We start from the raw sequence: 27,068 nt of genomic DNA, 5'->3' as shown, positions 1-27,068 counted from the left end.
AGCAGTCAACACTTTTATAGCAGTTACTACATGCAGAGTGTGGTTCTGAGAGCCTTACATATGTCAATTTACTTAATCCTCAAAAGAATTCTGAGACAGGCTTCACTATAATCTTCTTTTCCAAGTAGAAAACTAAGCCACAAATACATTAGATAACTTACTCAAGGAAGTTACAAGGCCAGTTTCAAATTCCAGAAGTCTAGCTCCAGAGCCCAGGCTCCTAACCACACGCAATATCCCTTTCCTAATTCCCGAGACATGCTAACACTCCCTGATGTAGAATTCAGAAATGCAGGATGTGACCCTTGTAGTCTGTTCTAGGTGATTTCAAATGGGTGCTTGAAGCATTCCCAGCTCCTGAAATTTTCCACCCTCTAATTTAATCAGTGACCTGAAAGAGGAGGGGAGGGAAACACTTACTAGTATCTGGAGTTTTCTCTTCAGATTTGCCAAATAAAAATTCATATTTGGCCTTGGCAACACTCTGGGAATGTGCTGATGCATTGTTAACCCAAACAAACGTCTCTGCCTGCAAAATCAGAAAACAAAGGCGTAATTAAAATACATCCTAAAGCAAACCGACCAACAAGAAGTTAGTTAAGCAATGACTTGCTACAGTGCTACACAGCCACTAAACATGAAACACACCCTGCCAAAAGTCAGAACGCAAGAGGATGGCTGCAAGATTACAACTATGTAAGAAAAGATAAACACATGAACGTGGATGAGGAAATAAAAAAGCATGAAAAGTTTGGCTTAATTGGAAGGCAGAATTATGGTAGAATTTTTTAAAATTAGGTTTGCATTACTTTTTTTTCGATTAGACAACTGTGTTTTATTTCTAGATAATTCATTTTCCAAACAATTATCATTACCCACAGCCCAAAGCAGGAACATTTCTGCTATGTGTGGGATCTGCTAAAGTGCACCAACAAAAAGGAGTCTTTCCCCAAAAAAGACCACATTTTTATTTAATCCGGAACCCCATTCAGCCAAACAAGGCATGGAAGGGCCCAGCATCCCATTTACTCTGTTTTAAATTTGAGATATGTCCCAGTGGCCTCTGGCATTCTTAAAAGTTGCTTATTTGAAAGAAACATTACACAGGTGACTGTGAAAGCAGTTCACGCCTTGATTCTGAATTCCTACAACCTTCTTCCTCATTGCTTTAGACAAATGACACAAAGCGGAAGGCCTCTCTTCTCTGGACTACGATTGATTAAAAATAAGTAATAAAGTAGAAATTTCAAAACATAAAGAAAGTTGACCTAGTCCACTCTGCTTCTTTCAGGTCCAGACATCGCCCACACTGGTTTCTACCCTCTAGTGAGACACGTTTCCCATGTCTGTGCAGCAAATGACCATTCACTTTAGGAGAGGGGGATATGAAGAGTTTTATCAGCAACCAGGAAACTACTTCAAAGAGGGAAACTTATGACATAACTGTTGTATCCTTTGTAGCAGAAATGATGTGACAGTAGTGAGAAGGCCCATGATTGGGCTGTGATGAACCCCTCACCCCACTGCAGGCTCAGTGGGCAGGCCTCTCTTTATTCTTGTACACTGATATCAAAGAGCTAACTTGTACAATTTTGAGATTGGCAATTTCTTAAAATAGCTCTATAATCACTTAATGTTCATAATGTGTAAAATACATCTTTGGCGGGGAAAAAGGTGCACACTCCTTTTGGAGTTACATGCTTGATAATCACAGGTCTTTAATTACCCTTTCCCCAATAGAGAAGAAATATTAAAATTTTGTGTTTAGGGAACTTCGGGCTGGTAAAAAGAGGAACTTGGTGTCCCAATTTAGGTAGGATAGTTAGGGAAGACCCTCTAAGGAACTAATACCCACAGAGTCTGGAAAGATGAGAGGCTGGAGAAGGACAGAAACATCCATGTAAGCAGCCAATCCATGATTCTCTCTCATCATTGATGTTTCTCTCTCTCTCTCCCTCTCCCTTCCTCTCTGAAATCAATAAAAATATTGAAACAATAATAACTCACTCACTCAAAACCAAGACTTCATTTCAACATTCACACTCCACGTCTTGTCCAACCCCATCTGCTCCTATCACTCAGCAGAAGTCAGGCCCATGGAAACAGGGCACCACACATGCCAACTTCAGTGCGGGCAGGGACTAGCAGCTCAGTGCTAAAGCTACGAAAGGCAATGGTTAGGTGTTACAGGGCTGAAATGTGTCCCCAAAAATTCATATATCGAAGCCCTAAACCCAGTGCCTTCAATGTGATTCTATCTGGAGACAGGTCTATAGGGTCATTAGGATGAGCCCTAATCCAATATGACTAGTGTCCTTATAAAAAGGCCACAGACACCCAGAAGGAAGAGCATATGAAGAAACAGGGAGAAGGCGGCCATCTGCAAGCCAAGGAGAGAGGCTGCAGAAAACACAAACCCTGCTGACAGCTTGAACGTGGACTTCTAGGCTCCAGATCTGTGGAAGTTATTTTTGTTCTGGTTGTCTAAGCCACCCAGTCTGTGGTTCTTTATTAATGCCGTCTAGTAAAGTGACACAGTAGAGAAAGCTAAAGGAATAGGAAAGGAATGAGAAATTGTTTAAGATGACAGGTAATTTAAATCCTGGTAAAAGGGAATACAGAACCCATCCAAGTCACACCACAGAATACTCAAAGGGGAGGTGGGGAGAGGAGTGACTGACACAAGTAGGACTGGGTGAAAAGGAATGGTTATCAGTTAGATCCTAGATCCCTTCCTCTACTTCATTAGGCAATGGCACCTCCCCACCCAGGCACAAGAATAAAGCTTTATTGACTGGAGAGATTTTCCAAAGACACCTGGCCTGGGGACACCAGGCACAGCTGATACAAGGGTGCCACAGTGGATGGGGGGTTCGTTTGCTGGTTGAGGTGCTTCGGCTGCTCTCATGCAGCCTATGGAATGCACCCTACACTTGACCCTGCAGGCAGGAGATCTGAAGAGCTTCCTCTGCAGAATGCAACCAGCCCAAGAAGACCCAAAGAATTAAATCAGGGGCCACTAACAAATGCCTAACCAGATCCTCCTACAGTGAAGCTTAGAACTTCCAACTGGCTATTTAGAATTCACATTATATTCCTTAACTTTCATGACTGCAATGTGTTTTGAAAATTACAGGCCAGTTACTTAGCAGGATATTCTTCAACTTCGGTTTGTCGTTACATTCCCTGATGAAATTCAGATTATGAATCTTTTACAGGGCTATCACAAAAGTGATGGTGTTCTCTTTGCATCCTAGTAGAGGCCCCAGACTTTAATTTGTCCCATTACTGATCATAATCACTTTGATTTGCCAGGCTTCTCCACTGCCAACTTAAACTTTTCCTCTTTGTCATTAATTAGATGCTGTGAAAAGACACTTAGAAACTAGAAATATCCTGCTCCTCACTGGACTTTCAAATTATAAGTTTATTTTATCAATATGGACTGAATTTACTATTTTATCCAATGGGTTGTAATCCACTACTCTACTATTTATTTCAGTGTCCGAAATGCCTAGTTTTGGTCCGTGGAAGCTCTTTCTAGCTGGCTTCGGTGTCTTTTTCATATGTCTTCATTATTCTCTGAACACTTCTTTACTTTCTGGTACAGTAGGATGTTCCAGGCTTCTTCTCTCTGGAATCAGCCTTTTTTTAAAAAATAAAATAAAATAAAATATAATAAAAACTTGGTCCCTTTTAGTGAAGAATATTATTTGGGATTTAGATACAAGAAATAGACATTGGGTGGTCGGGTATGCTCATTGCTATTTGTTGGGCGGGAGTGGGGGGTGGGGAGGGGAAAGGGGGTACCTGCTCCTAGACCAGCTCAAGGGACAGAGATAGGGGATTTAAACACACACTCGTACACCCACACTTGCTGTAGGCCGAATAAGGGCCTCCCAAGATGTCCACATCCTAATCCCTAGAACCTGTGAATGTTGTTTTATGTGGCAAAGACTTTGAAGATGTGACTTCGTTTCTTGATATGAGATTATCCTGGATTACCTGGGTGGGCCAAGATTTGAGACAGAAAAAGAAAGTCAGAGGAAAGCAGAGTGAGGGAAAAGATACCATGCTATTAGAAGGAGAAAGGGGCCTAGAGCCAGGGAATGCAGCTCTAGAGGCTGGACATGGGAAAGAAAGGGTTCTCCCCTGGAGCCTCCAGAGGAACCACTGCCCTGCTGGCACCTGATTTTAGCCCTGACACTCATTTCGGACTGCTGGCCTCCAGAACTCTAAGGGAATCAATTCTGTTGTTTTAAGCCACCAAGTTTGTGGTACTTTTGTTATAGCAGCCACAGGAAACTAATACAGACACACAGAGAAATTTACATACAAATGTATATATATACTTTTATATCTATGTTCACTTCTACATCTATCTAATAAAAACACCAGGCGTTCACATGCATATTTTTCCAAAGTATGCTTCTGCTGCTTTCAAATATAAATAAGTGTGTGTTTTTTTATTTTTTAAATGAGTGTCTTTAATGAAATAACCATTTAACGAGTAGTTTCTATTCCACCTGTATTGTTTCTTCTTATTGCAGTTCATCCAAATACACTTTGCTCTTCCACTATAATTAAATTTTTATTGCTGAAAAACAAACAAAACATCAATTCCTTTAGGCTATAAAGAAATTCATATCCTGTCATGTGCAGTATTTTTCCCTTTAAAAATATATTTGACATATGCCTGCATATAAACAAGCAGAAAAAACATGGGTGTTTGCGAAGAAGGCCAACCCCTTCTTCTCAAACATGTTTAATGTAAAATCCCCTACAACCAGCCCCTACTCCCCTGATAGGCTAACTGGATTGATCTTCCAAAGCCAAGTGCAATTGGGACAGAGCATCTCAAGAGTAGAAAGAGGCCAGAAACAGCCAGGAGACAAATAGGGTAACAGAAAGGCCAAATCTTTGACTTTTAAAGGTTAGAAACAGCATGAAAACCCAAGGGCAGAACAGGAAATGCGGCTTCCAGGCCAAAGAGAAGACAGCAGGACACAGACTCAGGACTCGTTCCTCCCTACTCTGTGTGAGCACCGAGAGGAGAGCTGAATTCATGGCCCTTTTAAAAGCCCCCGGAGGTCCATTCTCATCTTCCCACCAGCTGCTGTCTGTTCACTCAGCCCATTTCCTGAAAGCATACTCCCCTGGGCTGGGCAAGTGGGGGCTCTGCTGCTCCTCCAGGCTCGGAGCTGGGAAGCCAGCCCAAGGGGGGTGGCAGGGGGCTCCAGAGCAGAGACAGAGTCACCAGCTGCTTCCCATTGCCAGGCCCGTGAAGTCAGAGGGAAGGATAGAAAAGGAAGCCCCTGGCTGACTCCAGGACCCTTCCCTTGGTAGTCTGCATCCTGGAGACATGTTAGTTGTCTTCAGACCCAGAGGGAAGATTCTATCTCCTTCTAGGAACTGTGCCTGCCCCAGGCCAGACTCTGAATCCAAAATACATTTGGACTTATTATAAATGGTGATAGTAGCTTTATTTTTTTTGGAGTTTGATGTAGAAAGTTAGGGACTTGGAAACTAGACAATAAACATTCCTTTGTAACAAAGCCTCCCATAAAACAAACGTAAGACAAAGGGATCGAGTTTCCCTCTCAGCTCCTTCACTAAGGCACCAAGTCACTAAAGCAGTGGTTCTCAACCTTGGCTGCACATTAGAATCACCTGGGAATCTTTTAAAAATCCTTTTAAAATCTCAGAAATCAGGATTTTAAAAAGATTCCCAGGTGATTCTAATGTGCAGCCAAGGTTGAGAACCACTGCACTAAAGTGTTGGGAGAGCTTTAAAAGAAAATTACCAACCAAATAGTATTAGTTCACAGTCTACCCTCTGTCTTTCCCACCATTTGACAATCAGTAATGACAGGTGGATAAGCCCTTCCACCCAGAGATGAAGGTGTGAGTTTAGTCTGTCTTGTCTCCTACCCACCACCTACCTTTTTCACCTTCCTGGGCTTTGGTAATGTCTAAAACACATAAATAAAGACTCTGGGCTCTCACTCAGAAGGCTGGAGCTTTCCACACGCAGGGCACACTGGGGATTTAAGTCAGGTGACATGGGAAGACTGAATTGCCACAGAGAACTTTAAAAGTCAGCCCCCCAAAAAATAAAAAATCCTATTTAATAAAGAGGTAATATGCAAATTGACCCTCACGCCCTCACAAGATGGCTGCCTACGACCAGGCCGGCAGGAGGGTTAATGAGAGACAACCAAACGACTGAACAAGCAGGCTGCATGGGGCGACCAGGCCGGCAGGGGGGTTAGTGAAGGACAACCAAATTACTGAACAGCAGGCTGCATGGGGCAACCAGGCCGGCAGGTGGCTGCAGTTAGGGGTGACCAGGCCAGTGGGGGGGGGGGGGGGGGGGGGGGGGGGTGGGGGAGGTCAGTTGGGAGCAACCTGGCTGGCAGGAGGGGGCAGTTAGAGGCAACCAGGCAGGTAGGCAAGTAAGCAATTAGGAGCCAGCAGTCCAGGCTTGTGAGAGAGATGTCCGACAGCCAGTTTAGGCCCAATCCCCGGGGATCGGGCCTAAACCAGCAGTCGGACATCTGCTGAGGGGTCCCAGATTGGAGAGGGTGCAGGCTGGGCTGAGGGGACGCCCCCCCCCCCCATGCACAAATTTCATGCACTGGGCCTCTAATAATAAAATAAAATAATAAAAGTCAGCCCAGCATAACCAGGATCCCTCTGAGGAAATCAACCAGGTTTTGAATCAGTGACACTGCCAAGTGCTCCGCTATGGATTCAAGAAAAGGAGGACGGTTAGGCCCTAAGAAAACAAATACCAAGCAAAACAGAGAAGATGGTGTCATGTTAAGTGTTCATACATATTTTTGCTGAATCCTTATAAACTCAGCCACCTCAAAAAAAGCTGTGAAACCTTGGCAGAAATACCACAAAGAAATTATGTACACTAAGTATCAGCCTGATTCACCTAAAGCTAAACTTTGCAAAAATATAAAAGCGTCTTTAGTTATTTCAAAGGATCTAGTAACTTCTGAAACAAAATTAAATCAACTCTATTTTTTTAAAGCCAAGTCATTTAGCACTTTGACAAGAAGAAAAAATAGGTGTTAAATGTGAAGTCAATGTAGGAATCATGAGAGGTAAGTTTATTCCCCTTAACTTGGAAGTCAGCTCTGCGTGGCTATGTGTTTTAGTGAAACAGTAGTACACAGGACTGGATCTCACAAATAAGACATGCTAAGGATTGTTCACGATTAAGGTAAGAAAATCCGCCTTAACTGTATTCTCCCTCAAGGATGGATGTAAGTGATTAAAGAAATTAACCCAACATTCTTTTCTCCTTGTGAAGTATTTACCCAACCTGCGTGTAGGGAGAAAAAAATGCCTCTGGACAAACACAAACATTCTGAAAGTCATAAAATCCAGGCTGTAATTTAAGCTAAAATAGCACAGGAAATATTAGGATTAATGTAATCATTGTACTAATTTCTACAGGAAAATATATAGTCCACATAAACCTTACCAAAGCAAAATATCTCCAAGCACGTGTCCCTTTGAAAAACAAATGATCATGAGTTTGGTATCACAATGAAAATCAGAAGAGTCAGGTCACACACACCCCAGCAAACCCCCTCTCCCGGCCCCACTCAACCGGGAAGCTTCTGGTTTTGCCCATAGAACATAAGTCCTCACCATTCAGCACCAAGCACTTCAGCCCTGGCAGTTAACAGATGCCATTATGAAGAAACGGACATGAGCTTTTACTTTTCACTTATAAGCCAAAATGCGTACACTTCTTGAAGATAAATGCTTACATAGCATGTTAAAAGGAAGTCATTCTCTGAGGACTTCTAGGTCCCTCATCGGGAACCTCAGGTTGTCCGTGGTGTCTGACAGTTCTCAACCTCACCCACAGCAGCTGGTGATCTAAGAGGTGTCTTGTTCAGACTCATGCTTGAGAACAATAGCATAGGAGTGAAACACCCTGGAGCAGTATCTCTGCTGGTCCAGGCACAACCTGCAACAGAGCACCCGGGATGCTTGTGGATGAACTACAGACTGCTGAGCGAGGCCCACTGAGTCTGATTCGAGAAGTGGTGTGGGAGAACCTGGATTTTTACCTAAATCCTCTAGCTGATCCGTAGGCATGCTGAGAGCTACTATCCTGGAGCTCTGTGGGGGGTACAGCTGACTCCTCAAAAAGCTCACAGCAAGGAATAAAGCCCATCCCTTAGGGCCCGTGGTCAGCAAACCGTGGCTCACGAGCCACATGCGGCTCTTTGGCCCCTCGAGTGTGGCTCTTCCACAAAATACCATGTGCAGGCGCGCACGTACAGTGCGATTGAAACTTCATGGCCCATGCGCAGAAGTTGGTATTTTGTGGAAGAGCCACACTCAAGGGGCCATAGAGCCGCATGTGGCTCGCGAGCCGCGGTTTGCCGAGCCGCAGTTTGCCGAGCCGCAGTTTGCCGACCACTGTTAGGCCACTTCCACCACCCCTACAACACAGACTACAACCACAAAATACCCCAGAAAATTCAACATCAATTTATTATTTGTAAAAGAAGCCTTAGCAAACTAGGTATACACAGAAACTTCTAGAATCTGATAAAGGCATTACCAAACAATCCCACAGTAAGCATCTTATTTAATGGTGAAATTCTCCTACATGTCCTATAAGCAAACAATACAAAGAAGTTTAGTGGTGATTCTTAACCCCTTTTGGGAAGATAACCCCTAAAATATCCTACCTATGATTTCAGGGTATTTCATGACATCATACACTCAGAACTTCCAAAGCCAGAAGTTTCCAAGAATTCCAAATGAAGAAGCCTTGAAATAAGGGTTTAAAAAAAAGGTATAAAACAGGAATCCTGTATTCTACAGTAAGGTTTTTTAAAATGGTGTAAAACAGGAATCCTGTATTCTATAGTACTATCGGATTCATGGTACTAAAATAAAACTGTATACACTCAGTGTTCAAAACACTTGAATGGATCCTCAGCCTACAAAATAAAGCCCACACTCTGCAGCCCGAACAGTCTGGCTCCAATCTCCTTTTCCGGCGTTTACCTCGCATTCTTCCACTGAACTAACCAACAGTATTCCTCTCCTCCGTGTTTAATGCCTCTGACTCCACCAACCTTGTCCTCCACCCTCTTCTCCAAGCTCACTTGCAACCAAGAGAGAAATGAGAGTCAAGACGTCATCTTTGTTACTGATAGAGCTGCTCAGAAAAAATGGCCATAGATGGATGACAAGAATGGGCAGACTTCCCCAGCCAGTCACAGGCACAGCTAGACAACGCCAGGCCAGCCCGGCAGGGCCTGACTCTGAACAGAGAGGCCCAGCAGGTGCGGAGAAGAGGATCTTCATTCTCTCTCCCCAGTTCACCAATCAGATAGGTCATTCATTCCTCTTCCCATGGCGGTTCCTGAAGTGGAAAGTGAGCCCAGACAAATGTAGGCTGCCTCACTGATACTCACCTCTTTTTTTTGTTTCAAGGCAAAGTACAAGTCCCACCCTGACCTAAAACCATCCCATCCCAGACATCATTTATCACGTTATCCTTTCCTTGGAATCCCCATAGCACTTGATGCCTGCGCTACTCTTTTGAGCCAACATTTACAACAGAATTTCTTATACATACTGATGAGTAGTCTATCAAGATAAAATAGACAATAAGTTCCCTGATACCAGGACTCTGATTTATCTCTTTGAATTTTCATCATTTAGATGCATGCCCTGAACAAAGACAACATTCAATTATCCATTGATTTTGAGAAATTATTAATGTTGGAATGTGGAGTGTAGTCTTTGATAGGTAAGAAGGAATCCTAATTAAGGGAGAAATATGATCAAGAGGTGTTTTCTGAAGATTAAGAGTCAATGGCATGTCTGGTTAGAATAAAAGATACAAAGGAAACACAGGACAAAAGTTAAAAGAGAAGAAGCCAGAGAGAGAACTACAGTTATTAGGTGTAATTTGCAAAAGAGTTCTTTGAAAGAGTAATATATTAAAGAAGAAATTATTTTTAAAAAATGGAAAGCTGTCCAACAAAGACAACTGAATAAAAACAAATAATGACAACAGATTAGGAAACGCATAAAGGTTGCCATGGGTCACTGGGTGACAATAAACTGATGTTTCCATGATATTGGTAACATAACAGGGCTGTTATAAATTCGAGGTAGTAAGTCATTTTTTTACTCTTTCTATGTATAACCCACAGATCCTAATTAGATAGATCCTTATTAGAGGTCCAAATCTACCTGAAAACAATAATGAAGATGACTCCAGGAACTGAAAATGAGACTTCTGGAGGGAGTAAAAAAAGCTTAGGGCAAATATAAAAATTTGTTTTTCCTGAGGGATAATCATACTCTTGAAGACTAGGAGTTAAAGAGAATACAACAGACATTTTACAACTCCACTGAAAAATGGAGAAATTCAGCAACAGAGAAATTTTATCTAAATATGAAGGAGAAACTCTCTAAACACAAACAATGTTAATGGAGCAATGGCAGAAAAAATATTACCTTTTTAAATTAGTTAACTCAATACTTGGAGTCCATATGGTTGTCAACACAATGGGATAGCAATACATAACACAGAGAAGGTTGCGTTTTGAGCTATCTGAAGACAAAGACAACAACAAGAAAGCCATAAAAATTAAATATATACATAAGGTTGTTGTAGATATAGTCCTCGAGAGAGGTCTTTAAAATTCCCATCAAGGTAACTTATTTGTCCTGAGTCAAATAGGATGATAAATCAGATATCTAACAAAAATATCCTGGTCAAGAGTGGATATGCTTCCTTCAGTGCTCAGAGCTCACTCCCTCAAGCCCATAACAAGACATCACTTGCATTCTGGATGAAACCATGTGAAATCTACACTTGCATTGTGCAGAAATCTTATATTAGTCTCAAAGTGAAATAGGTCAACTAGGATTCTGAAAACTATGCCACTCCTATCGAAAATGTCCTTAAAATTTTTCTCCAACATTAAAAAACTTAGAAATCTTTGGTTTGCCTTAAGGTTAGGAATATATGACAATACAGGGGAAGGAATTGAGTGAGGGGAGAATAATGTCATTTGGAGGGGAAATGACAAATCAAATTGCTAATGCATCTCCAGCGAGATGTCTGTTTTTTTAACTAGGTTTTTAGATTAGTCCTAAGCTGAGAACGGAACAACTTTGGAGTTAATCCAGTTATTCCAGTGGATGCCTGAATCCTTCCATAGCCCCTCAAGTTCAAATACCTCCAACTGCTGAAGAATTGGTTAGCATGTTTTTTTCTTAATGTTACTTATGATTACGAACTATGAGCCAGGCACTGTGCCGAGAACTTTATATACCACATCACCTTTTTCTTTACAAGCACCTGAGCTCTAGGTTCTGTTGTCACTCCGAGCTGGAAGACAAGGAGACACAGAAAGACAAGGTCATATCAGGCAACCAGTGGAGCCAAGATTGGCCATGATTTTTGGAAGGTTCTGTTTAGACACCATATATATTCCCATACATTACGAATCAAAGAACTTAACCCTCTTAATGTCTGCTTCTAAAACAAAAATTTTCCTTTAAAACTTTCCTCATGTGCATAACAGGTTCTCTAAGGTTTCTTTCTGTGTTATAGATTGCAGTTTATGAACTTAAGGTTTTTTCCCCTTATTTTATCCACACATAACTAGCAATAACTAAAATTCAAAGCATCAAGACAAATTGCTTCCTCTCTATGAATGTTAGTACCTGCTTCACATAATTTAGCCCAAAAAAGTAGGCCTACTTTATGTATGGAGAAAATAAAAGTTACAAAAAATATGGAATTTATTTTAGCACTTTCTCCAAAAAAAATGTAATACTTCATTAAGAAAACAGCATCTATGCATAGTTTCTACCTGTACGTGCCTATAGGCAAAATAGCTTAATTAAAATAGGTTCTAAGAAATAATTTTTTAAAATTCTAATTAATAACTCTTGTTGCATTGCACAAAACTCATGCTTTCCTCCTTAAAACCTGAGGCACTTTTTTACTCCAAGGACTGGGTTGCCTCAGAACTAATTCATAGTGCAGGCATTGATTTTCTCCTTACAGTGATACCTCCTGAGCAATCAAGGACTCTTAACGTCTCTGTGGCAAGGTCTCCCTTCATCTATCTCCAAAGCAGCGAAATGTCGAGTGGCTAGAACTGGCTGTTTTTCCCCAGAGAGGCACAAAAGACTCCTGTGTCTACAATCTTCTCAACCCAGTGCCAGTGGTCTCCATTCTACATCCAAGCCACCACCCTTTTCACATATTTTGAAATTCAAAGAGAACATAATATTATAAACAAAGTGACACAGATTTCTTCATGGGCTATAGGACAGACTTATTATTATAACTAATGTTGCTTTTAGGTCAGACTTTTTTGCTTTTACAACCCTAAAATGTTTTCCTAAATCCCAGCCCTACAGTGTTTAAAACAAACCACTAAAAAACAATCTGCATGGCCAACTTATTCTTCATTGAAGCTCAGCTCACACAAAAAAGGTTCATTCATGTTACAAAGCTATTTTTAAATGTGCCTAACTCATTGCTTAGAATCCACTAACAAGTACGCATTATACTTCAGTGGAATTTTAAAAGTTTAAAATTATATTTCTCCCAGCTCATTTCCACCACCCCCAATTCTGCCATCCTGAATATCAACATTATTTTAAACTTTGCTGTTTTCTATTAACAGTAGCTTCATTCATTGGCCGTTCAGATAAGCCTTTCTGAGCGCTCTGGCATCTGACTTTTCAATTCAGCCACAGCAGTCAGGTCTTGGCTACCTCAAGATGTATGAGCACATCCTGCCAAAGCCCAAGGGAAGTTTCTCCCACTGAAATCCGAGAGAGACCTACCATGGACAGGAGGCTCTGTCCTTCAGGAGCCAGCATCCCTTCTGGGCCATTCACACAAGGACAGTGGGCTTTACTGGCCAGGCTTCGTTCTCTCTCACCCCATCGCCCCTCCTTGGCACATCCCCCGGGGAACATGCACATCAGGTGGCCAGAAAGACAATTTACTACTCAAGTAGGGCAAAAGGTTTAAACTGTGCTCTAAAAAATTACAGCCTCCTGTTATTTGCAGATTTGAGGCTACAAAATGCAGTAAGAGGTCTATAGAAAAAGTGTCCAACCCAACAAATTGGCCAAGAATTCTGGTCAATTTGCAGGATTCTTGAGATGGATGGCAAGTTAAAACATGTGAAGCCAACAGGCCGACTCTTCATTCTGACATATGGATACTAACACACCTACTAAATGGGCCTCAAGCTTAATAAGGCACTTTACTGTTTGAAGCAAAATGTGAGCAAAATAAATGGAAGCTTCAGAGCAGAGTAAAAGGCATGCCTGGGTGAAACTGTGCGTCATAGAACACTTGGTGTTTTTCATGCCCATTTCTCCCAGTGAGTTTAAGGCATGTTAGTAGCATGATCTCATTAATCCTTACAAGACCTGATGAGGGAAGTAGGCAGCAGGTATTTTAATCTCCCTTTTTAAAATGAAAAGAAAAAAAAGTGCTATGCCACTTTTCCCAGGAGTGCAGCTGGCACACAGTCCCACAGTCAGGGAAAAGGCTGACTGGACAGAGTAGAATGGAGTACTCTGGGCTATTTTCAAGGAAGTACTTCTCACTGAGATAAGATGGACTTCATTAGGCAGCTGTATATTATGTACTTTCCAAATGGACTGCCACTCCACTTCTCACAAAGTTGTTACTCTCTACACTACACTGTCAAACAAAGTAGTTGTTTGTGTGTGTTGTTGTTGTTGTTGTTGTTGTTGTTGATTCTCATCCAGGGATATTTTTCCATTGATTTTTAGAGAGGAAGGGAGGGGGAGAGACAGAAAGAGAGAAACATCGATGAGAGACACATCAATTGGTTGCCTCCCACATGAGCCCTGATCAGGGCCAGGGATAGAGCCTGCAACCTAGGTACATGCCCTTGACTGGAATCGAACCCAGGACCCTTCAGTCCGCAGTCTGACAGTCTATCCACTGAGCCAAACTGGCTAGGGTAAAAAAAGTAGTTTTTTAAAATGCACAACTCCCCAGATGTCTTAACTTCCTGTCATGCCCTCCAACTGTGCCTCTCAAACAGGAGTATCCTCAACTCCTCAGGGTTCCTCAGTGATGTGCCAAGGGGTACACCAAGACTCAGAACCAATGGGCACACTTTTTGGAGCTCAGTTTGAATAGATCCTTTAAAATAAAATAAAAAACTGATTTTTAAAATAAGTATATTTTCTGAAATGGAATGCATAATTGGCATGAAGTTTTTAAATGAGTAATAAAAGAACCAAGACCACCTCAGCACGCTGCTTCAGGGTATGCGTGCCCTCAAGCAGGACAGGAAAGGGACAGAGGGACGCTACTGGTAATTTTGGTTTTAGGTGGTTCAGGTGAAATGTTTGAGAAGCTCTGAAAAACAGAACTAAGAGAACGTTTAAGAGAAAAAATCATTCCAATCTACTTCCCTAACCCCACCTATTCCAGGCAGATGGGAATACATCTTTTCATAAAGGCTTCTCTTCGGCTTATTTTTTCCCCACACAGGCTCTAAAACTTAGAGTTGGATTCTACCTCAGACCTTCTACAAAAGTATCCTAAGATTACCAGTGTAAATGACACATCCATGTGAAACTTAGGCAACATCCAAAGCCACGCAATGTGTTCACTTGACTACCTTCAGAATGTGTAACACAGCAGGTTCGCCCTGCTGAAGTCCTTCAGTAAAGGCACCTTCCTCCTTTGACTCCCAGGACAGTGTTCTCTCTACTATTTCAACTGGAAAATTAGAAAAATAAAGGAAAGGCACATGACCACATTGTCACACGATCTAATTAGTAACCAAAGATGACGGCACATAAAAGTAACTGCAGGTCATCAGGAAAACCAACTGACTGGGCAAACACAGGCTTCTCCCAACACCTTCTTCCAAATGGGTAGGATTAGGATTAGATATCGAGGGCTCATTCAAATATTCCCAGAAGCTATGAGGGGAACTGCTTGCAGCATCCAAGTTCAACCAGAGGCTAGTGAATGATCTAAACCTAAACCACCAGAACTAAACGGGTATCCCCACTGAGGAGCCAACTGAGTAATGATGACCATGGGAGACGTTCATTTCTGCTCCTCAGGATAGCTCTAGATTTATTAAAGAACCAGGGTGCAGAAATGCATGCCACATTCCTATGGTTCCTGAAATTGCCAGAGAAGACAAATCTTCTTTTTTTATCCTCATCCCAGGATATGTTTATTGATTTTGAGAGAGAGAGAGAGATGTGAGAGAAATATCCTCCCGTACGTGCCCGACTGGGAATTGAACCGCAACTTTTTGGTGTGCTGGACAATGCTCCAACTAACTGAGCCACCTGGCCAGGGTGGAAACTCTTCTTGATTCTCAATTGTTCGAGGGTCCCAGGCTCCTGAAGTGGAAACAAACACACTCATGTGCACCCCACACAACTCTGCACACTGCTCCAGGGCGGCCACAGCCCTCAGATAAGATCACCTCTTTCCACCCAATAACTGAAAATTCCCAATTCAGAGCAACTGCTCCCAAACCCAATTATGACTAATTAATATGCTCAGGCAGTCAGGAAGGTTTCACAAGCATATCATAAAATATGTTAAACTTTATTTTTAAGAACAGAACTTGTATATCTAAATGAATTGTCCTTATTCAAAGAGTTACCCTAGGAAACCACACACATTATTTCAAGGAATTCAAGCAGATCATTTAGAATTCCTATTCTGAAATAACAACCAATACCAGATTTCACATCATATAAGACAGGTTGTACTAGAGAAAAATTGGTTTCCCAGCTTGCCATCAGCTGGCTTACAGAGCAAGCTTGAAAAGTTGTGGCCTGACTCAAAAATCAAATCCACCCACACAAAAATAAAGGTCCACCACCACTGAGAATAATTTTTTAAAATGCAATAGAGGATATAAATGTAATTCCAAAGAAAAAGATCCAACAACATGCTGAGGAACTAAAACGTCACTGAAATAAGTGTATAGCCTTCCTAGTGTCTACTCTGGAAAGAGTAACATTCTTTTAAACCTTTAAGTTCCATATAAAATGTATCGAACTATTTAATAAACACCAGGTGGTGGCTAATGTTCAGCAATGACTTCCAGAACAGCTTCTTTTACTGGGATCCCTCTTAACAGCTCTAAGGTGCTAAGTAAAGTTACATCATATACAATTTTTTTAAAATCCCTTTCCCTCGAATATTTTTGCACTCTTCAAGGGTCTCACAAAGTACACTATCTTAATTAACCCTCAAAACAAAACAGCTGAATTTAGATGCAAAATACAGTCAGAAAGAAAGAAAAGAAAAAAAAGACTCCGTATTATCTTGGCTTTTTACCTGTATAGAAATCCACAGTACAATGTGAATTTGTGGAATGACCAGAAAACATTACCAATTCATGATGGGGGCAGACTCAGTAATGAAGTACCCATGCTTTAGGCCTTGCTAAGAAATATTTTATACCACTAGCTTTTCATTAGTGGCTATTTCTAAAGAGAGATCCCACTATACCTTATTTGCTCAATGTATGGTATTCACAGAAATATGCTAATAAACAAGAAAATTTTCCCTGAGATTTTCTGCAAGATGGTGTAAGATCACATTAATCAAATGCCCTTGATAGTTTGAATGTTTTTCTTTAAGAAAATTCAATATCCAAATTATTACAAGGGATCTATCCTTGGCTATCATACTCTATAGACCTGGACTCTTGTTAATGTACCTACTCTTTCAAGTAAATGGGTGTAATTTAAAGTAAACCCAAGGATCTTTCAAAATCTGAAAATTCTAGTCACAAGGAGTAAATATTCAGGGAGAAAGGATGGATTATTATCATGAATCTGCAGACACCAGACACATGGTCTCCATATGAATGGCCCTCAGGGAATTTTATTTAAACCCTCAAATTGCATATAGCTTTAAGATTAAAAAAGTTTATTCCTGCTAATAATGTATGCATGTATATGCATGATAACATTATTTTTAACTATCTAATTTTTTTAAATGAGAAATACATGCTTGAAAGAAAAGGAAAGAAAGACAATTAATTTACCCCAATATATCCCATCACTAATAAACCAACTTTCCTCATTTTCTTATATTTACAATTAGAGCCCTTTCATGGAGCTCGATTAAAAACTTGTGTTCCTAACTAGATGGTAACCTTTCTATAAGTCAATCAAACATAGCTTTACCTTTTTATAACACTTTCCACATCCTAAATTCCAACATCCTGGCATGTTCCCTGCCTGACCTCCTTTTCTTAACAGTGCCTGCTTTGAACGGGTCAAAAAATTATATCTTCCCTAGAAAAGTACTCTGAAAATTAACCGGTTAAGGATGAAAAGAAATAATTCCTAACCGCCACATGAATAGCAATTATCCACCCCAGGGAGTGCATTCCTTCACTAATGCACCCAAACCCCAGAGGTGCTCAGGCAGGGATGATTAAACACCAGAACCCTGCACCATGACTTGAAAACAGTCAATTAAGGATGTACCTGTCTAGTTCCTGGTTAAAGACAAGAAACTGACTCAGGTTAGGCGGAAAAAGTATGTGTTTATTGGCAAGGTTTTGGGTAGCCCGCCATCAGCAAGAGGGCTGTAAACCGAGGCTCGGCCTGGGACCACCTGGGACAAAGCACAGCCAAGGCCCTACCACAGAAGAGCCTACCCTGTCAGAGCCACTGCCTCTCCACAGTGGGCAGTCACCTCCATTCACCTGGGCTGGGACCCTTGACACTGTCAGCAGGATACTGACCCATCCACCCCCAAGTCTTCACAGGCAAGAGGAGCTCAGAACCATCTCCTGAGATGAGAACTCAAGAGGCCATGGATGATGTGTCTAATTTGCTGACCAGAGGAATCAGGGGAGGTCTGCCTGCCTCTGGCTCCAGCCCAGGGAGGCTGACACGGGCTTCTCATCTGCCTTTGATCTCCTCAAAAAAGAAAGGGACCAGGCACAGAAGAGATAAATGTCTGCCACAGGAGGATCTAGACAAAATGATTTGTAGGGTACCTTCCAGTTCTAATATACTATGAAGAGTTCAGATAAAGATTTAATGCTTATCACACTAAACAGAGAAGGTATGAATCTTACTGATTCAAGTCACAGGAAATGAATGAATAGCCCATGTCCTCAATCTATTTCGATCAAGAACAATCTGATGGAAGTTACTCATTAAAACAAATCAAATACAGTACCTTCTGTCAATTTATCAATTTATAGATTCATTTATCTATTTAACTGGCTTGTGAAAACAAAATGAAATTGATTTCCCCCAATGATACTTAGTAAAATATTGTTATAATGTTTAGAGCAAATAGCAGGAGAGGTGAAGGGAGTCTATGAGAAACTCGTGTGCAGGAAGAGCACACATTTTCTGCTACTCTAGAGAACACAGGTGTGATCAAACATAGACGCTACAGAGTCAGATTTCGACTCAACATACATAATACCTCCGAACACTTGAAGGAATCCAAAAATGGAGTAAGCGCCCCACCACGGTTAAGTATAGGAGCAGACGAGGCAGCCACTTTAGGAACAGAGTACAAAGTGTTTGTGTGCCCTCTAACTTCCTGTGTTGAAACCCTAACCCCAAGGTGATGGTACTTGGAGGTGGTGCCTGTGGAAGGGGATTAGGTCATGAGGGTGGAGCCCTCATGTGTGGGATGAGTGCCCTACAACAAGAGGCCAGACAGCTGGGTAGCTCCCTTTCCACCATGAGAGAGGACAGCCCTCTGTAAACCAGGAAGAGGCACCTCACTAGAACCCAACAATGCCACCCCTGATCCTGGACTTCCAACCTCCTGAATGATGAGAAAGAAATGTTTACTGTTTAAGCCTCCCAGTGTATGGTAATCTGTTATAGCAGCCCAAATTAACCAAAACACACAGCATGAGAGCTGCCAGCATTGAATAAGTGGGTGGGCTGGTTGGTCCAAACTTTTCAAGTCCTATCCAACTAGGTTCTAAAAAAAAAAGTGATTTCTGTGCTCACTTTGGCAGCACATAAACTAAAAAAAAAAAAAAAAAAAAAAAAAAAAAAAGATTTCTATAATCTGAAAAAAATGAGCTGAAATTAACAAGATAAAAATTTGAATTGGACTAAAATAATAGACCAGATACAGGATGGACTAGAATATGAACATGAATGTTGGGGGTTTGTTCAGCAGACCTCCTAACACAATCTTAGAGGTTAGTGTGCAGTACCCAAACTGCTCAGACCACCTGGGAGTCCTGAGTTCATCTTGGGATTTCCCATTTTAAAAAGAACAATGGCGCCCTGGCTGGTGTTCGCTTCATGGTTAGAGCGCCCTGAAGGGTCTCGGGTTCATTCCCAGTCAAGGGCACATACCAGGGTTGCTAAGGAGCTCAGCAGGCCTGCTCGCTGTTACATCAAGCAGGTCCTGTAGTCTTGACTACAGTAGGTACTTCCTTGCTTTTCACGGGAGGAAAGGGTGGACCACAGTGCTAATTGCAAACAGCTCAAAGAGAAAGAAAAGCACGCAGTCTTCTTCCTTGACCGCAAGGAGGGCTGTTACCATGTACTGTTGCCATGGCATTGGGAAACTAGAGAAGGCAGCATTCCAACACCAGAGTAGGAAGAGAATCCCTCTAGTGAGGAGAGTACAAAAGGTGACAAGAGGTTCAGTCCCTGGAAGAGCTGAAGCCCCGCTGGGCGGCAGGCAGGAAGGAAAGCTTTCATAAGTGTCAAGAGCAGGGAGTGTGGGGAAGGGGAAGAGGCCAGAGCTATTAGGGAAAAGGTATTTGCCTAATGAAATTGAAAACACACCCAAGTTCCTGAAGTACTCTATATCAGATTAAATATATTCTAAAAATATCATCTTTTTGCTCAAAATGTACCTTAGAGTTCAACCTGTTAACTACCACCTACTGTAAATATGTCTTCCTAAGGCATGGCCCAGGAGTGAAGGCTACAGGGTAGAGTGGAAGAAACACATGCTATAAAAGTCAGGCAGAACAGCGTTCATATCCTATTTCTTCCATTTACAACTATGGGACCTTGGATAATTAATATCCTGGCCAATCTAAGCCCCTTGCTCTTTATCTGTAAGATTGAAACACGAAGGTTAGAGAGATAACAGGTATAAGGCTGAGTTGCCATTGTAAGTTAATAAATATTCATTCCCTGGCCATAAACAGCTTCAGTATCTTTAACAGGGATAATAACACTATCTACATCATAGGGATATTTTGCAGATTAAATACAACCTTAACACAGTGTGTAGCATATAGTTTTAATAGTAACAGCACTAACTGTCTTGTGCAGGAGGCAATGTTCTATGAAACTTTACATACAGCACCTGGTTGTATCACTTAGTAAGTATTTGTATTAGATTGAGAATATTACTGCTGCACTGCTTATAATTGCAAATATCCAGAAACAGCCAAACTGTGCATTGCAGCGAACTAGATAATGAAACCAAGGTACTAGTACACAAGGATGTCTATGTGGCTGTCACAGAGAATGAGAGAGCTCTGTGCATGGTGATCAAGAGCTCCAGGTTATTTCTTTTAAAGATGTAGAAAAATGTGTGATACTTTTTTGTATAAACAGATATGGATGGATGGTGAATGAATGAATGAATGAATGAATGCTAACACTGACATAACAGCATTTTTTATTTGTTTATTTTTAAAGTTTCACAGTAGTTAAATAGTTAAGATATAGAAGGTGGTAAAGAGGGAGTAAATGGTGGTCGGAAGAGACCTGACTTGGGGTGATGCACACACAATACAACATATACATGATGTATTCTAGAACTGTATACCTGAAACCTATATAATTTTATTAACCAATGTCTCCTCAATAAATTCAATTTAAAAAGTTGTAGTGGTTATACCTTATCCATTTCCTGCTACTCAGTTAGCAAAATGTAGAATGTTACATGCTTATGCTCACCTTTATAAGTTTTGAGATTTTTTTTTCTGAAAAGGATACCAAACTACTATGTTTTCTTGAATAATCCTAGATAAATATTTTGGTGTTATCTAGGAATCTGGATGATCCTTTCAGTTTTATTTGGAAATTTAGTACTTAGAGGCTATCAATTATGAGATTTTCAACAGTAATGCAAAGGATAGGTAAATTTCCTGGGGTAGGTTCAGGTGGCAACCAATCGATGTTTCTCTCTATATATAAATATCAATAAGAATGTCTAAAAGTTTTTTTAAAAGAGAAATTATAAAAAGAAATGAAGTAAATTCAGAGTGACAGATATGGTCAATACTATGACCACTGTGAAGATTTCAGTTACATGCATATGTCAAGACTCATCAAATACCAGTATAAATGAAATATGTTCTTTACTAATAAAAATGTTTGAGAAATGGTTCAAAATTTTAAAAAAAAATATGTATTCCTTACCACAAATTCTTATACAACTTTGTGGAATGTTTCTTGCGTGTTACAGAAATTCAGTTATGGAATATTTTCACAATTGAAGCTTACAAATTGCATATTATACAACGACATGGGTATTCTTTTTCACACAAGCATCCGCTAGCCTTTTTCACCTGGTCAGAGAAGACAGGTGGTAAGTGGCACTTGCAAGACAGGTGGTGGAGTTTGCAAGAGATCAGACTAAAATGGTGTGAGGCAAACAGGAAAGGTGAGTTCAACATAACATTTCATGCAAATCCTGAACCCATTATATCCTAAAGGTGTCAAGCCTGTAGCGTTCTGATTGTAGTTCTGACCCTCACTTCCCTGTCTAATTTTAGGCAAACCTTATTTTAAAATGCCTTTTTGTGCCTCACTTTCCCCACCTGTGCAATGGAGTACTTACATTACTAAATTAAATAATTAATAGGAATGTGAAGAAGTGTCATACTTTCTGGTGGTTAGAGCCATCGTGTCACACCTCAGTTTTAAGGGAGTGCATGATTACTACCTTTTGAAAGGTTGGCTGTTCATCTGCAATTGAGATTTCATTACCATGGAGGGAGGCATACCGTTTAGCAGTGTTTTGCACTTGTCCTTAAGATGCCCGAAGAATGATTGTAAAAACAGGTCTGTGGGAAAAGTTTTCCTGCATTTGACTAGAAAGTATGATCCATACTACTTAGTGCCTTTAGGGCATAAGCCTAGTAAGTAACCTAGTACATTTGAAGTAAAAACTAAATTTAGATTCTAATAAGCCTGTGATCCTTAATTTGATTAATTATATGCTTTTTAATGAAGTGTTAGATCACTTGCAAGCATCTGTACATACATGTATATACACATACATATTGTAATTCAAATGTAATTCAAATGATCAAGTAGAAACTCTATAGGGGTCAAGTTTATTAAAGGATCAAGGAGACAACTCTATTTTTGGAATTAGCATACCTATCTAATTCCAAGTATTAACTTATACTTCTTTCTGCTTAGTTTTATTGGGACTGATCAGTTTGATTTTCTTGAAGTTTTTTTCTTGCAACATCTAAGATTTAAAATTTTTAAGACAACTTGCTCCCAATTCTTATTTATGTAAGATCTTTACATAAAAGTGTTTCTGTGTCATTAAGTTACCCTAATTTGATGTATATAGTTTCCAAATCCATTTTGAAATTTAATATTTATTAATAACGGAAATGTTTTGTCTTACTTGGTATGTAGTCTCATGGCAGGCTAGATAAAATCCTGACAGCTCATTAAGCCCACGTACAGCCAGACAGCAGTGGGTCACATGACCCTGTGGCTGTTAACACAAGCAAACTGGCATTTGACTAAAGCCCTGGGACCAAATGAGTGTATAACTTCTTGTCTTAAATGAATTTCTCACAGCAGTGTGAAGGAGGCAAGACTTACGGGTCAATTTTGAACAGCCTTACTTGCATTTGATTTTTAAAAACCAGAGACTCAAGGAAAGTACTAAACCAAAATCTCTATTTGGCTTTTTGTTTCCCATAGTTTTTACTTTGCTTTCCATAATTTTATTTTCTTTTACTGATATGCTTTTATAAGGGAATATGGCACTGTAATAGTTTGGTCATTGTACAAATTGCTTAATGGTTTTCTACTACAGCCCTTTATTTCACAAGTTTCTGAAGTCTGAATTACAATTTTTTACCAACTTAACCTTAAATGCTATTGAACTGCTTTAAATTTATGTAAGCAAAGCATCGTGAAGTGCAGAGAAAATGAAAAATGTGTTTTTCACAGGATCTACACTGTGAACTAAACTAAGCCTACTTTTTTATGACTTCATTGTGATGTGTTGGTGACAAATATATATGTAAGTAAGAATTTTTATAAAATGACCAGCAAGATACCTGTCAAGTTGCCTGTTCACTGACCACATAAAACACTGGTTCTTTGCAAAGACATGACCAAAGGTGTCCTATTCAATCTGCTCCACCAGAACAGTGTGGCAAAAGAGGTGGAAAGAGAAGCAAGAAAGCTCTGTCCCCAAACTCCAAAATAAGATGCACCCGCCTCTGTGTTATCAGAGAAATAAAACTGAAACAGATGAACACCAGACAAATAAATCTCTAATCCTAAAAAGGAGTAAATCCCCAAGTGGGAAACCTGTTCTTCATCCATCAGACAAATCAGGTAGAGCAGCATTTCTAGGCCATTACCCTTGGGTCAACCTGGCACTTACAAAATGGCTTAACTAATTAGTCTAATATCGCTTCTGTTCCACATGGTTGTAGCTGCCTAATTACCCAACTCAAAAATGTTCACCCAACCCCCACATGCCAAGCCCCTCCACAGCTCTATTTCCTTAAACAATTTTTCCACAATATTCAGTGACACCACCGCATGTTAAAAACAAGTACTGATATGGGGGTATGGAAGAGACCCCAAGGTTCTGGGACATTTTTTCCATAGAAACTTTTAAGGAACAGAACTAAAACTTCTGATAGTCCTAAAGAAGTATGCAAATAAGAATAGAGAAAATAACTTTGGTTTCTGAAATGCTCTTAATCATCGGTTTAAAAATCTGTAGCAAATGGAGAAATAGCCGAACAAAAATCATGTTTTTGCCCCAGAAGGTTATGATTTGGACTGGAGCCTGGGTCAGGCAAACCACAGGACTGGCCACAGTCTACATAAACACAGCCTGCACAGTAAGGGGCGCTAGGGTTCTGTAGGCAATTTCTTTTGTCAGACTACCTCCGTTCAAGTCCTCCTGATTTAAAATTTCTCCTGGGTGGAATAAAAAGCATGCAAGAGACAGCAATGCCATGAATAAAACAAACCAAAGCAGTGGACTAGTTTGAGGAAGTAGCATTGGTGAGCGCCTCCTGAGATGGAGCTAGGCACAGTGCTTACATGTTAGAAGCATTTCGTTAAAGGGGTTTAGTTTGCCCTATAACCGCAGGGAGCTGTTGCTGGGCCACTGGACTGATTTCTTCTGTTTTCTGGCCTCTTTTTACAGGTCCTTCAGAATGAGCTTTTGGTAAAGGAGAAAAGAAGAGACCCAAAGGAACTGAGAATCTAAGCAGCATCAAAGGTACAGAGACCATCCAAAAAGGGCATATCTTGTTATCTGTGTTTTGTTTTGCTTTTAATATATGGAACAACACCAAATGAGGGGGGGAAACACTATTTTGGGGGCAGAAAAAAAATTACCTGGAAGAACAAGAATAGGATAGATGATTTAATGAGAATATCAGAGATTAGAAAATGTTACAGCTTTAGCAAAAAATTCTCTAGGGCAGATTTCTTTAGCTCTGAAGTCTTATCCATTTTCTATAAAGTGTAGCTCATAGTACCTTTTGGTCTTTGCAAAGAACCAAACTAATTTCTATCATTTTGAACAAATTTAAAACCAACAACAACAAGTATCCTAACAAACAGGATTTGGTTCTATTCTGTTAAGCTTCCTATCAAGACCCACCTGGGAATGGGGTTTAAGATCAACTCACCCACCTGATATATGTCCAACCAAGGGCTTATTACACGGCTGCCCAGCGCTGTGCTAGAAACCATGGTGAAGAAACAGTAGATGGTATCTAATCCTCGTTCTCAAGAAGTTTCTAATCTAAGTGGAAGGAACTACGTAACACACCCAAGAGTCCAAGAGTACTAAATCTCAATAATGGCAACCCCATCCATTTGTGAATCAAGCCAGAAATCTGTCATTCTTCCTTTCCTTACATCCATCAATGAGCAGGTTCCGTTGATCTACATAAAATGTGGGTCATTTATCTTTCCACCTGTCTGTATCACACGGCCACCTTTCCTGTCCAAGAAACCTTCATCTCTTACCTACAAACACCTCCTGATTGATCGCCCTGCTTCCCTTCTGCAGTGCGAACAATGGAATGGAGAGTGATCCTTTTAAAAGGCTCCCTAAACCTCATCATGACTTCCCATTTTCACAGGATACAACCCAAGCACCCTACTTTTACTGGGGGTCCTGCCTCACCTGGCTTCAGCTTACCTTTCCAATTCCTTCCCTCCATTCCCCATCTCCACGACCCCAACTCCTCCTTACTCACTTGGTTAGGTCCCTGGCCTTCTTTCAGTTCTTTATATGCTAAGCTCTTGGCTGTCCCTGGCCACTGTGCTTGCTATTCCTCTATATGGCATATGCTTCCTCTGGCCAGCTCCCTCTCATCTGCCATGGACATCTGCTGTTTCTGCCTGCCCAGCACTATGATAAAAGAACACCTCTTTTGTTCTTTAAATCATCTCTCTCCTATTCTTACTCCATGTAGTTAGGCTTAAATTGGCAACTTCCCCTTATCCCCACCCAGGGCCATGCAATGTAGGCATGTGACTTGGGCTTTCCATGCCCTTGGCCACAGGGATAGATACATAACTCCAGCCAAGCCTATCATAGTTAAGACCAGGAGGTTTTGCTGGAAATATAGGCATGCCATGGGGCCAGATGATGGGTAATGGTACTACATACCAAGCAGAGGCTATGCCATGGCAAAAAAGGCTTGGCCATGGGCTCTACTGCCCTCTAATTCAGTCCTGGGGGACAATTATCTCTAGTGCATCAGGGTCAAGATGAAGAAGATGCAGGACAAGGAATAAAGTCACCAATCCTGGCTCAGCCAATTACTAGCTATATGACCTTGGGAAAATCAATTAACTATTGTAGTTCTCAATTTCCCCATCTGTAACACATTGGTCTTAGGTTTTTCAAAGTGCTTTCAAATAATTGAAGGGAGAGGAAAGCAAACTATCACCTCCAACGACCAAAATGTCCACAGGATCCTCTAACCCTCTCCTATTGACCCAGATGAATTTATCAACTCAGCTAGGTGACACTTAAAGCCCTGGAAAATAAGATGCACAACTGGGCTGAAGAAGCTGCAGCAAAATAAGGCACCATAAAGACAGGTTCCACAGAGGTCCAATTCAGTTTTACACAGCACTCTCTCCTGGGATCACGTGGAGACTGTGATCAAGTCAAATTGGTAGTGTTTTTAACCAGACACTGCTATAGATACAATAGTGAACTAAAAGTCAGACTGAATTTCCAAGTGTTAAAATATGCAAACAAAAACATTACTGTCTATATAATGTTATAACCCAACTAGAGGCCCGGTGCATGAAAATTCGTGCACTCAGGGTGGGGGTGTCCCTCAGCCTGGCCTGTGCTCTCTCATAGTCTGGGACCCCTTGGGGGATGTCCACCTGCTGGCTTATGCCCACTCCCTGGGGGATCAGGCCTAAGCTGGCAGTCAGACATCCTTCTGGCAGCCCAGGAGCCCTCAGGGAATGTCCACCTGCCAGCTTAGGCCTGCTCCCCGGAGGATTGGGCCTAAGCCCTGGGGAGCGGGCCTAAGCTGAAGTCAGACATCCTTAGCGCTGCTGAGGAGACAGGAGAGGCTCCCGCCACCACCCCTGTGCTCGCAGCGGTCAGCCTGGCTTGTGGCTGAGCGGAGCTCCCCCTGTAGGAGCACACTGACCACCAGGAGACAGCTCCTGCATTGAGTGTCTGCCCCCTGGTGGTCAGTGCACATCATAGCGACCAGTCGTTCCTGGTCATTCCGCCATTAGGGTCAACTTGCATATTACCCTTTTATTATATAGGA

At 41.1% G+C, this 27,068-nt stretch overlaps 1 protein-coding gene across 1 annotated transcript in view; it reads right to left on the bottom strand.

Annotated features, from left to right (window-relative positions):
• The window catches only part of PSD3 (pleckstrin and Sec7 domain containing 3), a 418,120-nt gene that overhangs the window by 307,298 nt on the left and 83,754 nt on the right, over positions 1-27,068 (bottom strand). The window contains exon 2 of the mRNA XM_014536830.1: positions 421-529. Coding sequence (XP_014392316.1) covers positions 421-529 — 109 coding nt within the window. The remainder of the gene's footprint in view (positions 1-420; positions 530-27,068) is intronic.

This window comes from Myotis brandtii, unplaced genomic scaffold (genome assembly GCF_000412655.1).
Source record: "Myotis brandtii unplaced genomic scaffold, ASM41265v1 scaffold103, whole genome shotgun sequence".
Lineage (NCBI taxonomy): Eukaryota > Metazoa > Chordata > Mammalia > Chiroptera > Vespertilionidae > Myotis > Myotis brandtii.
The sequence above is the reverse complement of the archived record's forward strand: the minus strand, read 5'-3'. Positions and strand labels throughout refer to the sequence as shown.